Source organism: Sorex araneus, chromosome 2 (assembly GCF_027595985.1).
Source record: "Sorex araneus isolate mSorAra2 chromosome 2, mSorAra2.pri, whole genome shotgun sequence".
Classification (NCBI taxonomy): domain Eukaryota; kingdom Metazoa; phylum Chordata; class Mammalia; order Eulipotyphla; family Soricidae; genus Sorex; species Sorex araneus.
This window is the reverse complement of record NC_073303.1, coordinates 244,152,302-244,166,641: the sequence shown is the minus strand read 5'-3', so window position 1 is coordinate 244,166,641 and position 14,340 is coordinate 244,152,302. Positions and strand designations below refer to the sequence as shown.

At 60.8% G+C, this 14,340-nt stretch overlaps 1 protein-coding gene across 1 annotated transcript; it reads left to right on the top strand.

Moving 5' to 3' along the window:
* The first annotated feature begins 1,862 nt into the window (after positions 1-1,862).
* Positions 1,863-8,058, top strand: ABHD17A (abhydrolase domain containing 17A, depalmitoylase). Its single transcript, XM_055126256.1, has 5 exons — positions 1,863-2,023; positions 4,279-4,810; positions 5,989-6,183; positions 7,267-7,446; positions 7,543-8,058. Exons 2-5 carry the CDS (start codon positions 4,485-4,487, stop codon positions 7,766-7,768), a joined length of 927 nt encoding a protein of 308 aa, XP_054982231.1. The 5' UTR covers positions 1,863-2,023; positions 4,279-4,484; the 3' UTR covers positions 7,769-8,058.
* The last annotated feature ends 6,282 nt before the right edge of the window (positions 8,059-14,340 follow it).

Here is a 14,340-nt window from a genome sequence, read left to right as displayed (position 1 = left end):
TGCTATCGCTCCAGCCCCCTAAATTTTTATTTACTTTGCTTGTGGGGGCACACCCAGCAATGCTCAGGGGTTACTCCTGGCTCTGCACGCAGGAATCACTCCTAGTAGTGCTTGGGGGACCCTGTGGGATGCCAGATCGAACCCAGGTCGGCTGCAGGCAAGGCAAATGCCCTACCCTGCTGTACTATCTCTCCAGCCCCCAGGAGTGATCTTTGAGCACAGAGCCAGTAGTAAGCCCTGAGCACAGCCGGGTGTGGTCCCCAAACAGAGCAGAGCAAGTAAACACAGGGAAAATCAGCAATTCTGCTCCAGGCCTGAGGCCCTGGGGGAGGTCTAGCTGGGAGCCTCAGGCTTATCTCTGTGATTTAAAGGTTACAGTAAAGGAAGGTAGTAGGGGAGGGCTGGGGGCTTGGAGCTGCCTCCTAGGGGTGGGGGTGGGCAGGAGGTGAGTGGAAGACACCTGCAGGGGGCTAGGGGGAAATTTATGCACAGAACTAGGGGTGTAAAGACAGCCAGTCCCCCCCTTAATCACCACTGTGAGTCAAGTAGAGCATTTATTATTATTATTTTTTGGTTTGGGGGGGCCTCACCTCACGGTGCTCAGGGTTGACTCCTAGCTCTTTATTCAGGGATCACACCTGGTGGCGCTTGGAGAACCCCATAGGATGCTAAGAATTGAACCCTGTCATCAGCCTTGAGCAAGGCAAGTGACCTGACTGCTGTCCTACCTTGCCAGACCCAGGGACTTTCTCTCATTTTTTATCCTTATCTTTTCCTCTCCCTTCCAGCTCCGTGATTGACAGGTGGGAATGGATGCCCCCAAGCTCAGACTTGTAATTCTTTACTGCAACATCAAAAAGCCAAAATGAAACATGAGAACCCAGGAGGGACAGAGTGATTATTTATTTATTTTGCTTTGGAGGATGCATGCTGGATGATGCTCAGGGATTACACCTGGTTCTGCACTCAGGATTACTCCTGGCGGTGCTGGGGGTGGGGGGACCTTGGGAGATGCCTGGGATCCAACTTGAGTGAGCTGCATGCAAAGCCAATGCCCTCCCCACTGTACTATCTCTGGAGCCCAGGAATAGAGTGCTCAAAGCAAGATCTGACGGTGCCTCACGGGTCTAACCTAGCTCATGCCAGATTCAAATCAGGTCCTGAATCCACTGAAATTCTGATAATTTTTTGTTGTTTGTTTTTTTTGGTCTCACCCTGCTGTGCACTCCTGCGGGGCACCTGTTTATCTCTGTCTCCAAAATTCCCTCCCACCCCACCCCAACTCCCTGCCCCCCCCCCGCCCCGCCCCACCACACCAAACAGCGCTCAGGGTTTACTCCCGGTTCTGTGCTCAGGGACCACTTGTGCAGTGCTCAGGGGATCCTGCGGGATGCGCAGGATCGAATTCAGGTCAGCCGTGTGCGAACGCCCTACCCACTTCATTATCACGCTGGTCCTCACACTGTCCTCATTTCTTCTCTCATCTCCAACCCTGTATTGGCCCAGACACGAAAGAATGAAAGTTAAAGTGGTTAAAGCGGTTACCTTGGCCCCCAGGCCGTCCTGGGTTCTACCCCTGGCACCCTGAAGTGTTCCCCCCAGCCCAGCCCGAGCTGATCACAGAGCTAGGAGTAATTCCTGAGCACTGCCGGGCGTGGCCCCCCCCAAAAAAAAAAAAAAAAAACGAAGAAAAAGGGAAAAAATGAGAAAAGAACTAAGGAATCATTCAAACACGCCTCCGCTCTCCCCGCCCACTCACCAAACCCCGCCCACACTACTGGGCCACGCCCTCAAGCCAGCGCCGGGCCTCGGCAGCTCCAGTCCCCGCGCGCGCTCGCGCGTCACTTCCGGGGCGGTCCCTCGCGCGAGGCTCACTTCCGCCCGCGGGGGAGCGGCGGCGGCGGCGGCGGCGGCGGCGGCGCAGGAGGCTGGGCCCGGGCGCCGGGGGACTGACGGACGCTGGGGCGGGCCAGCCGGGAGTCATGGAGCGCGGCCCGGGGGCCGGAGAGCGCGGGCCGGGACGGTGAGTAGCGGGCGAGGCGGGTCCGGGAACCGGACTCAGAGCGTCCAGCGGCCGTTTGTGGCGGGGGGGGGGGTGTCCGGCCGGGCCGCGAGGCCTGAGATGTCCAGTCCAGTCCAGCGCCCCCCGCCCCCATCCCACCCCCACCCCGAGACCCCGCTGTGCTGCGGGCGGCTGTCCCTCCCGGCTGGAGAAGCCCGGGCCAGGGCTGGGGGCGGGCGGACCCGCACCCCAGACGCGGGGTGAGCGCCCCCACTCTTCCTCCCCGGCCGCGGCCCCCCGCCCCGCGCCGCCCGGGCTTGGACTGTGCCCCCTGACCAGTCCGGCAGCGGCAGCCGCACCCAGCTTTGTAAACGACTGCCGGACTTCTGTGTTTTCCCAGGCGCCCTCAGGCCGGCCGGACACTGTGACCGGCTGTGCCACCTGGGCGCGTCCCAAGCCCCGAGCCTGGTGGTGCCCAGCGCCCGCCCGCCCCGCTCCCAGGCGCCCGGGACCCCTCTGCACCCCTGTTGCCCTCGAGTTAAGCGCGGCGCTGGGGACCTGCCGTTTCTGGAACGGGCTGTCACGCGGACCAACTCTGGACAGCTTTCCTGGCCCTTCTGCGTCCCCGTGTCCCCGTGTCCCCCTGCCTACCACCCGGGTCAGGAAGGCCGTTACCCCTGCTGGACGTGCTGTGGGTCCTCGCGCTCGCGTGCCCAGGCCACGCTGGGGTCCTGGTGGTCCCAGATGGAAGCGGTGCCATCCCGTGTCCGAGGTTGCTCTGGGGGTCCATGGGAGGGCCCAAGCCCCTACCAGCTGTGTGGCCAGGAGGGCCAGTGGGACCCCTCTGGGAACTTAACAAGGTGGCCAGGTGAGGGGTGGTCAGCTGTGGCCAGACATTTGATCTCTCAGCTGAACATTTAGGGAAACTATGGGCTCTCCCTCTCCCTGTCCCCCACCACCCCCCAAAAAAAAAGCTGCTTGGTGGAGGAGTCAGGATCTGGAGGAGCGTCTCGGAGGGGGGATTGGTGGGTGCAGAGACCAGATGGAAGTTGACTGGGATTTGGAATCCCGGGAAAAGCAGGTGGAGCCCCAGTACCCGCTGTGTAAGGGGCTCTAAGGGCGCAAAAACTCCCCCTTGCTCCCTGTGACCATTCCCACACCGGCGGGCCCCCTTTGTACTCTGGGCTCGGCGTCCCCATGGTCCAGGGACGGGCCCCCAGTATCCCCCGCAAGTATGCACGTGCGGGGGGCTTGGGCTTGGTGGCCGCTTATGGGCAGACAGTGCTGGCCTGGGGATGTCCAGCTGTGTCCCTGGCTTCTGGCCACTCCCTGCTCCCTGGCACACCCCTCCCCCAGCCCGACCCAGCAGGGCATTGGCAGGTAAAGCTGTCAGACAGGCTGTGGTCTTAAAGAGCGTTGCCTCTGGCCTGAGGTCCTGAAGGCTCCGCTGTCCGCTTGGAGTGGCCCTCCCAGCCCTGCCCCAACTGCCCAGTCTCCTGGACAGTTTGGCCCCTGGCCCCTGCTTTCCACCAGGCACCCCCGCTCGGCCCTTCAGCTGGGGGGCAAATGAGCGGCCCTTCCCTTCTTGGGGTTCCAGTTGGCAGCCTGCTTTGGGGCGTCGGTGTGCAGATCTGGACCCGTGGTGTTCGGGTGGGGCAGCGCCCAGGAGCTGCCTGGAGCCTCTTGAGGGACGGCATCCTGGACAGTGACCTTGGGGGAGGAGGTGTCGTCCCCCCCACCCCAGTTCTTGCCCATCCTGCAGCCACTGTGCCTCAGAACTGCAGTAACTAGGGTCTGTAGTGGTGGGGGAGGTATTCCCATGCCCCCCCCAGGGCCCACCCAGCCTGGCCACTTGGAGCACAAGGCTACCAGGGGCCCCAGCCACAGCACATCCTGTTTTTGTTCCCAGGCCTTGTCTGTTTCCTTGACCTGGTCCCTCCCCCCCTGCCACCCGCTTGTCCTCGTCACCTGGGGTGCCTGATGGATCCCTGCACACAGATGGGGCTGCACGGGGGCTGGGCCGGGGAGGCCCGTGGGCTTGAGTGCCCTCCCAGTGGTCACGCATTGGTGACTCTTGTTAGGGTGGGGGGTGGGACATGGTCAGGGTTGGGTCCTGCACAGGTGCGGGGGGAGGCGGGGAGTCCTGGGTCTCTGCAGAGGGTAGCTTGGAGCTGGGACTGGGAGGGGGCAGAGACAGCTGTGTGGGACTCTGCAGGTGGCAGGGGGACCCCGGGAGAACCCCACATCTCACCTCAATGTCCCCCTGCCCCCCGCAGGCTTTCCGCCATCAGAACATGGACACGCGTAGCTGCCAGGCTCCCGGGGGCTCGACTTGGACCGCGATGGGGCTGGGCTGTGGCCCCCTAACGGGGCTCTTGTCTGGGGCGGCGGCCTGGGGGTGCCCTCCCCCCTGCCCTGGTCTCGGAGCACCCCCGTCCCTCCCGAGCCACGCACAGCCCGCCACCAGGGCCCGGCGCCCGCCATGAACGGCCTGTCGGTGACCGAGCTGTGCTGTCTGTTCTGCTGCCCGCCGTGCCCTGGCCGCATTGCCGCCAAGCTGGCCTTCCTGCCGCCCGAGCCCACCTACTCGTTCCTGCCGGAGCCCGAGCCAGCCCCTGGAGGGTCGGGCACGGCGTCCGTGGGCTCCCGCTCGGCTAGCAACCCGGGGCGCTGGAAGCTGCACCTGCTGGAGCGCGCTGACTTCCAGTACGGCCAGCGCGAGCTGGACACCATCGAGGTCTTCGTGACCAAGAGCAGCCGCGGGAACCGGGTGGCCTGCATGTACGTGCGCTGCGTGCCCAGCGCCAGGTGAGACGCCACCGCCACCGCCACCGCCACCGGCTGCCCGGGTGCTCGCCTGCCCGGGGCCGGGTGTCCCTCGGGGGTGCTGCTTTGGGGCTCGGGAATATTCTCTTCTCCACCCCCGCCCCGTAGGGCTTGGAAGCGGGGTTCTTCCTGGGGGGGGGGGGTGTGGGCAGCAGGGACAGCTGTGGCCCTTCCTGGGCACACCCTAGCAGAGTCCAAAGGGCAGAGGCTACACGCTGGGCGGGGGCGTGCCACTGCCCTGGTCTTGGCACAGGATGGACCCTGTCCAGGGCTTCTCAGACCACCGGGGCACAACCCAAGTGCCCCTTGGGGCTGGAGACATAGGACAGTGGGGAGGGCTCTTGTCTTGCATGTGGCTGACCCGGGTTGGATCCCCAGGCACCCCATAGGGTCCCCCGTCCCTTCCAGGAGTGAACCCTGAGTGCAGAGCCAGGAGTTATCCCTGAGCATCACTGGGTGTGGGAGCCCCCCCCCCACACACACACAAAAGGAAGCAAGACCTGTGCCCCAGAGCTCATGAGACTGCTGGGGAGTGGCTGTGTTGAGACATAGTAGGGACCACCCTGCCCTTGGAGGGGACTCTTCTGGGGGATCCGAGTGGGCGCACAGGTGTCCCTCCAAAACGAAGACCGCAGAGCCAGGCGCCAAGCCGCTGACCGTGTGGGGAGCTCCCTTGGCACCCCAGTGCCTGCCGGGCTCGACCCAGATGTAGGGGGGAGGGGAAGCAGAGCTGGAGAATGGACAATGGGCAGGGTGCTTGTCTTAGGGCGTTTCCATCCCTAACCGGCCAGGTGTGGCCCCTCCCCACCCCACCCCCCCAAAAAAAAGAGAGGAAAGTCTCTAAGCAGAGAGACTGGGAGACCCCCCAGTGGGTGCCAGGCTGCCCCCAGGGTGTCCACCTGGGAGGAGGAAGCAACCAGTGGACCCAGTGACCTCTTTCCTGGAGGCAAGCCTGCGGTGCTGTGGACCGACCCCTCCCTTAGCTGGTCTCTGAGCTGGCTCAGGGTGCAGCAGGCTGACCCCCTATTGGCCTGAGGCACTGCACGCTGACTGGCCTGGGTCACTGGGGCTGACCCCTGAGCTGGCCCCAGGGCGCTGGGGGCTGACCCCTGAGCTGGTCCCTGAACCGGCCGGCGCCGCCCCTTGTCCCCCTCACTCAGGTACACGGTGCTCTTTTCGCACGGCAACGCCGTGGACCTGGGCCAGATGAGCAGCTTCTACCTGGGGCTGGGCACCCGCATCAACTGCAACATTTTCTCCTACGACTACTCGGGATACGGTGTCAGCTCGGGCCGGCCCTCCGAGAAGAACCTGTATGCCGACATCGACGCCGCCTGGCAGGCGCTGCGAACACGGTGAGGGCCCCCCCTGTGCCAGGAAGGCTCTGCCGGGCGTCTCCGTGGGACGGGGTGGGGTCCTCCCTGGCGCATGCGCAGAGGGGACCACCGCAGTCCCGGGGCCCCTTCTAGCCTGACCTTCCTGGAGGTGCCGCCGGCTGCCGAGTTGCCCCTGGGGACCCTGCCCCTCCGGAGACACCTCGGGCTGTCTGGCAGGTTTCCCGGGCAGCCGGCAGGTCCCTGTCGCTGTCACTGTTGCTCAGCCCCACGTCCCCGTGGGCCGGGGCTCCTGGCAGCGCTATACCCAGTTCTGGCGGGGTCCAGGCTTTCCGGCAAAGCCTCCTGCCCAAGCAAAAACAAAAAAGGGGCCGGAGTGATAGCACAGCGGGGAGGGCGTTTGCCTTGCACGCGGCCGACCCGGGTTCGATCCCCGGCATCCCATATGGTCCCCAAGCACCGCCAGGAGTAATTCCTGAGTGCAAAGCCAGGAGTAACCCCTGAGCATCGCTGGGTGTGACCCAAAAAGCAAAAAAAAAAAAAAAAAATGCCTCCTGCCCAGCTGCTTTCAGCTGCTGCCACTGACCGCCATCCCCGTTTACCCCCCAAAAGAAAAAGTGTAGAGTCTTTTGGGAAGAGCTGTTCCAGCGGGCACCTGCAGACACCCTGGGACAGCCCGGGCCTGGGCTGGGTCAGCCCTGCGGGGGCGGGGCCAGGCGCTTAGACCCAGGGGTGCTGGGTGAGGGGGATATGCTTTCTAATCCCAGAGAGCAGAGATGGGCAGGTTGTGGGGGTGGGGGTAGGCGGGGACTCGGGGCTCTCCACCCCCCACCTCGCTCATCCCAGTGAGCCATGTGAGTAGGTTTCATGGGGTACACGGGAAAGCCGGCCCCGCCTTGCCCAGCTGTGGCTTCCCTGGTAGAGCCAAATAAGGGTGGAGTTGGGGGGCTGTGCGTGGCGACTTCCCGACCTGCTAAACCCATACCAGCGTGTACCTACTGGTGTGAGCATGGGGGGTGGGGGGCTGTGCCCTCCCAGTGGCAGGAGGACTACCCTGGGAGCCGGGCACACGCCTCCCTGCTGAACCGGACCCCGCCCCTCCAGGTACGGCATCAGCCCGGACAGCATCGTCCTGTACGGGCAGAGCATCGGCACGGTGCCCACCGTGGACCTGGCCTCTCGCTATGAGTGCGCGGCCGTGATCCTGCACTCCCCGCTCACCTCGGGCATGCGTGTCGCCTTCCCTGATACCAAGAAGACCTACTGCTTTGACGCGTTCCCCAAGTGAGCGCCAGCTCCGGGGTCCGGGGTGGCGGTGGGGCGGGGCCTGGGAGGCAGTGGGCGGGGCCTGATGCCTGTACCTGCCCGTCCACCCCGCAGCATCGAGAAGGTGTCCAAGATCACGTCGCCGGTGCTCATCATCCATGGCACGGAGGATGAGGTGATCGACTTCTCGCACGGGCTGGCCCTCTACGAACGCTGCCCCAAGGCCGTAGAGCCGCTGTGGGTGGAGGGTGCGGGGCACAACGATATCGAGCTCTACAGCCAGTACCTGGATCGTCTGCGCCGCTTCATCTCCCAGGAGCTGCCCAGCCGGCGTGCCTAGGTGGCCAGCGGCACGAGGATCGCGCCCAGCCGCGGAGCCCGGACCTCAGCAATAAGGCGGCCCTTGGACCTTGTCCTGCCACCCCCCAATATCCGGGGGGGGGCGGCTGCATGTGAACCCCTCGGATGCCCCCAGGCCCCTCAGGCAGCCCCACCAGGCAGGTGGGCCAGGACTTAACGCCTGTCCAGGGGCTGTGGACGATGTCCAGGCGACAGCGCCCTGCTCACCCTTTTGAGAAGCAAAAAAAAGACAAACATGAACACAGATTAAAGATTTAAAATTTTAGGGTTCCTCTGCTTCCTTTAACTGCTCATGTGTAACAGACTCAGCAGTTTGGGGAGGGGCCCAGGCCTCGCCCCCACCTTCCCATCACACACAAGCCATATCGCTGGTAGAGGAGAGGTGAGGACGGACCAGGGCACCCCTGAAGCTGCTGGGGACCGGGGTGGTCCAGGAGTGGGCAGCATTGAGCCGAGGGCCCTGCTAGGGTCCGGCCCTGAGCTGGGCTGGACCCTGGTCTTCAGGACCCCGGCTGCCCCCTCCCTCACAGTGACCCATGAGGACAATGAAATGGAGCAGGTGAGCATTGTCACTTGTTCCCTTTGTCTATTGAAAGCTAAGGGACCCCCATCTTTTGGGGGTGGCCTCTGTGACCCTCAAGGGAAGTTCTCAAAGCCGGAGGAGGTGCCAAGCGCGCATCTTGTGTCCACCCCTGGATCAGGCGGCGAGAAGCTTAGACCCACCCACCTTGCTCTCAGTCCTACTTCAAGACCACCAGGCGGTGCGCGGTCCCTTTAAGAGGAGGCGGTGCTTAGATCCGGGGGTGGGGCCGCCCAGGGTACGGTGCTACGGAAGCGGAAGTGGGCGGTGCGCGCGGACGCGGAGGCCGAGGGCTAAGTGGGCAGCTGGGGCGCTGGGCTGCCCACCTCGCCCCGCCGCGATCTGTCGTCGTCCGGGGAGACCCGGGCCCCGGAAGCAGACCCAGTGCCGGGAGCGAGGGTCCACGCGGAGGAGGGGTGCTCGCACCTGCTCTTCACTACCTCGGTTGACCCAGCCCGGAGCAAATGCGGAGCCCACCCGCCGTCTGTGACCCGGGGACTGCCCCGGCCTGGGAAGGGCCCCCAGCCCGACGGGTCTTATATGTTTGGGGGCCACACCCTGCGGTGCTCAGTTGCTATTCCTGGTGCTCCCTGAGGTGACACCCCGAGGTGCTGGAGAGCGGAACCCGGGACTCCTTCATGCAGTCTGAGCCCTTTGAGCCGCCCAGAGGACGTGTCCAAGCAGGACTGCCGGTGAGATGCATCTCGCTGGAGCGCAGGTAGCTGCCGGGGGCCGTGGGGGCACCGAGGCCTCTTTCTACAGCATTTCATGCCCAGAGGCCCCCTCCCGTTTGCTCTGCATCTCAGCTGGCCCTGTACCACACAGTTCCAGAGCCGGAGCCCAGCGTGGCTGTAGAGACACAGAAAGGGTATGAGGCGAATGCACTGTCCCTGCCATGCTCGTGCCCAGCTGGGACAGAGCACTGAGCCTCACGGAGGCCAGCAGAGAAAGCAGGAGAGGTCCAAGCCGGTGGCTCCCCGCGCTGCCTCCCTGGCTGACGGAGAGCGCTTTTATCTTTGTTATCTGCTATATCTGCTTCCTTCCTGCTGGTGGAAACTTAGGTCCTGTGCCATCTTTTGGGCGACTGTCCTGGCATTTAGGTCTGCATCCCGAGTTGAGAGTCTATGGTATCAATTCTGTCCTGGCAAAGTGCTCTCTGTGTGTGTGTGTGTGTGTGTGTGTGTGTGTGTGTGTGTGTGTGTGTGTGTGTGTGTGTGTGTTGAGAGTCTATGATATCAATTCTGTCCTGTGTGTGTGTGTGTGTGTGTGTGTGTGTGTGTGTGTGTGTGTTGAGAGTCTATGATATCAATTCTGTCCTGCAGCCTACTGTGTGTGTCCCTGGATTCTATTGACTCCCAGTGCCACCAAAACCCCTAATAAACAAAGACATTCTAGAAGTTTCTTTTCCTTTCCTTTCTTTTTTCTTTTTGGTTTATGGACCACTCCTGGTGATGCTCAGGAGTGCCTCCTGGCTCTGCACACAGGAATTACTCCTGGCCAGCTTGGGGGAACCCTATGGGATGCCACAGTTTGAACCCAGGTTGGCCGCATGCAAGGCAAGCAACCCTACCATGTATACTATCTATACATGGTAGATAGTACCATGTATATCCCCATATAAGGTCCCCAACATTCTAGACGTTACTACAGGTGTAAGTGAAGTCTATGGGGTCGTATCAAGCTGCTCCCTCCCCCCACCAAATTGAAGACACCCCTCAAAAAGGGCACGTCCCTCTGCCTGGCCATGTTGACCACATGAAACTATAAAGGAAATATCTCTCTGCCATTTGCTTTGTATCTTAGGAGGCCAATGCAAAGGTTTTACCTGGACCAATCCTTTTAAGTTTCTTTGATTTTTGTTTTGGGGTCACACCTGATGGAGCTCAGGTTTCCCTTGGGCATGTTGCTTGGGGGTCGTTCCCAGTGGTGCTTGGGGAACGTTATGGTTGAGGGGATCGAAATTTGGGAGACCTTCAGCTGCAAGCAAGACCTTTAGAAGCCATTTCCCAGACCGGGTAGGGTGTGTTGGGCTGTGGAAAATGCTTCTGTTCTGCCTGGATCTGTTCATTGGTATTGAGGTGTTCTGGGGACACACCCCGTGGTGCTCAGGGCTTACTCCTGGCTCTGTGCTCAGGGAATCACCCCTGGTAGGGCTCGAGAGACCCTGTACAGAACCCAGGGTGGACCCGGGGTCACTCGTGCCAGGTTAGAACCTGAACCCTGTCTTCCTGTGCTTCTCTCCCAGTGACCGTTGTATTTTGGTTTGGGAGCCACACCAAGCAGTGACTCCTTGCTGTGCACTCAGGGACCGACCAGGGACCTTCTGTGACATTGGGGAACTGAATCCAGGTCAGATGCATTCCAGGCAAGTGCCCCACCTGCTGTACTGTCTCCAACCCATGACCTGTTATTTTCTTCGGAAAAAAAAAATTGTTTTACGGCTGGAGCAATAGCACAGTGGGCAGGGCATTTGCCTTGCATGCAGCCGACCTGGGTTTGATTCCCAGGATCCCATAGGGTCCCCTGGGCACTACCAGGAGTCATTCCTGAGTCCAAAGCCAGGAATAACCTGTGCATTGCTGGGTGTGATAAAAAAAAATTGTTTTAATTCTCCCTAAAGGGTCTCCCAAAAAGCCGGCCCTGCTTCCACCCTCAGCTGTTGTCCCACTCTGGGGGGGTGAGGGAGGCCCCACCTGTGAGTCTGTTTTCTAGGCCACTGGCAGCCTTCACTGTCTCCATCGTGGAGGGATTACCCCATTGTTACTGCCTCTTTTTCCTTTTCCTATGGGCAGATTGGGGTTGCATCCCCCGCTATTCAGGGGGCTGCTTCCCAGCTCAGACCTCATTTTCAGCAGTGCTCGTGAGCTGCGGGGGTCCCCAGGTCTCCCGCAGGTGAGGTCAGCTGAATGCTCTCCAGGGCCTCTTCTCTGTCAGCCCCCTTCATCCTTGCTGAAATTTGGGTCGCTTAGAATTCCAGGGTCTGTCCGGAGCCATAGGACAGTGGGGAGGACGCATGCCTTGCGCATAGCTGACCCGAATTCAATCCTCAGCATCCCATAGGTTCCTCTGAGCCCCGCCGAGAGTGATTTCTGGGTGTGGAGCCAGGAGTCACCCCTGAGCATCGCAGTGTGTGGACCAGAAACAAACAATTCCAGCTGTAGGGGCAGAGTACAAGGGCAAAGTGCAGTTTGATCCCTGGCAGGGCGGCAGTGGGTTCCCCTGAGCACCACCAGGGGGCACTCCCGAGCGCAGAGTCAGAAATAGCCTCTCAGCCCAGCCTAACCCCTCCTCTCCACCACAAATCAGTTATCATCAGAATTGATGATTTGAGTGCATTCCGTGGTTCCAGCGACCGCCAACGGGAAGGACTCTGAACATTTAGGAACTGGGGGGCGCGGGGGGGGGGAGATAGTATAGTGGGGAGGGCGCTGGCCTTGCACATACGGCCGACCTGGGTTCCATCCCGGGCATCCCATAGAGTCCTTGGAGCACCACGAAGAGTCATCCCTGAACGCAGAGCCAGGGGTCAGCCCTGAACATCGCCAGGTGTGGCCCATAGACAAAACCAAAACCAACCAAAAAGAAAGACGTGGGGCAGGGGCCTTAGCGACAGTCAGCGGGGAGGGCACCGGCTTTGTCTGTGACTGACCCGGGTTCAATTCCAGCACCCCACCCCGTAGGGTCTCCTGAACCTGCCAGGAGCCAGCCCTGAGCACAGCTGGGTGTGGCCTAAGAAAACTAAACACATGGATTAAAAAAAAAAAATCAGCTGAGGCCAGCTGGGAAGGCAGGACAGCTACGACAGCGGGGAAAATGCTGGCCTTGTGCAGGTCTGATCCCCAGCACCGCGTAGGACACCCCCAGGCACCACTGGGTGTGTCCTCACAACAGCACAATTTGGGACTATGCACAAGGCACAATTGACAGGATCGTTAGGCCATTAGGCTTCCCCTGGCCCCCAATGTGCATAAGGGAGAAACTGAGGCCAGGCTCCTGGGACTGACCTGTTGGCAGCTGCAGGGACTTGCCCTTCTCCCTCTCTGGATCCCGGGTGAGCGGGGAAGTCCGTGTAGATATATATATATATATATATTTTTTTTTTTGAGGAGGGCAGGGGGGGCACAGCCCACAGTGCTCAGGGCTCACTCCTGGCAAGCTCAGGGGAGCATATGGGGTGATCAAACCCCACATTCATGGGGCCGGAGCGATAGCACAGCGGGTAGGGCGTTTGCCTTGCACGCGGCCGACCCGGGTTCAATCCCCGGCATCCCATATGGTCCCCCAAGCACCGCCAGGAGTGATTCCTGAGTGCAAAGCCAGGAGTAACCCCTGAGCATCGCTGGGTGTGACCCAAAGAGAAAAAAAAAAAACCCACATTCAAGGGAAGCGCTCTCCCCGACACTATCATTTGGCCACCGGGCTGCACCTTTGCACCTGGAAACTCTCTTTTTTTGATACTGTTATTTTAGTTTTATTTATTTATTTTTGCTTTTTGGGTCACGCCCAGCCATGCACAGGGGTTACTCCTGGCTTTTGCACTCAGGAATTACTCCCGGCAGTGCTCGGGGATGCTGGGAATTGGAACCTAGGTTGGCTGCGCGTGCAGGGCACATGCCCTACCCGCTGTACTATCGCTGCAGCCGTTTTTTTTTTTTTTTCCTGCTTGTTTGGTTTTGTGTTTTGGGGCCATTCCCAGTCTTGCTCAGGGCTGACTCCTGAGTCTGTAGTCAGGAACTATTCCTGGCAGGTTTGGGGAACCATATCAGATAACGGGAATTGAATTGGACGTTCAAGGCAAGTGCCCTACCTGCTGTACTGTCTCTCCACCCCAGCACCCGGCAACTTTCTGGCTAAACAGGCCCAGGCACCCTGGATCAGGGCCTACCTCCCTGCGTCCCCTTCCTCACAGCGCCCCCCACAGCCCTGAGCCACGCCACCCAGTCACATCAGATGGGTGGTTCTGTTTTTGTTTTTAGGCCACAGTACTCGAAGCTTACTTCAGAATCACTCCTGGTGGGGTTCCAGGGGACCCTTTGGGATGTCGGGGATCGAACCCCAGTTGGCTGCATGCACGGCAACTGTCCTCCCTGCTGTCTCATTGCTCTGGCATCTGATGGTGGGTTTTTTTTTTTTTTGCATCTTTATTTGGTTTCATTTCATTTTGGGGGTTACACCCAGCAATGCTCAGGGGTTACTCCTGGCTCTGCGCTCAGGAGTCCCTCCTGGTGGTTCTCGGGGGACCCCCCAGGTCTGCTACATGCAAGGCTGGTTCCCTCTCCTCTGTCCTATCGCTCTGGCCCCTGGGGGCGGGCTGGGGATACAACACACAGCGAGACCTGAACCCCAACCCTGAGCCACCCCCCAAGTCTCTCACTGCACTTTTCGCCCCGTGGAGCTGGGTGTGCGGATGCCCCGTTACTCCAGGGCACCTGGTCAGGAATCTGGCACCCTTGGCGTCCACATCGCATGTCACTGGGAGCACTCAGCACCCCATCCAGGAGGGCCCCACCTGGAGACGCCCCTGATGACTGCAGATGGTGAAGGCCGCACCCCGCCATCCCTTTTCGTCTCCCCCTGAACTGCGATCTCCCACCCCAGTAGGATGGAGAGTTCTAGCTCCTCTAATCTGGGGGCAGGAGATGGGTTAACCCCCAGGGCCGGGGGTAACAGTGGGGGTTCGGACTCCCCTGGGGCTCTGCACCTATCAGGGGAAATTTCTTTTTTCTTTTTCTTTTTTTTCCTTTTTGGGTCACACTGGGCAATGCACAGGGGTTGCTCCTGGCTCTGCACTCAGGAATTACTCCTGGCGGTGCTCAGGGGACCATATGGGATGCTGGGACTCGAACCCAGGTTGGCCGCGTGCAAAGCAAACACCCTACCCGCTGTGCTATCGGTGCAGCCCCTATCAGGGGAAATGTCTTAACAGATGCAAGACTCTGCCAGGTCCAAGCTCTACTTTCCTCACAGGCACC

Bases quoted from the DNA above. Each gene is read 5' to 3' on its own strand.
- ABHD17A (XM_055126256.1), top strand. From the start codon at position 4,485: ATGAACGGCCTGTCGGTGACCGAGCTGTGCTGTCTGTTCTGCTGCCCG. The intron at 6,184-7,266 runs GTGAGGGCCCCC...CCGCCCCTCCAG, and splicing joins TGGCAGGCGCTGCGAACACG to GTACGGCATCAGCCCGGACA. The intron at 7,447-7,542 runs GTGAGCGCCAGC...TCCACCCCGCAG, and splicing joins TGCTTTGACGCGTTCCCCAA to CATCGAGAAGGTGTCCAAGA.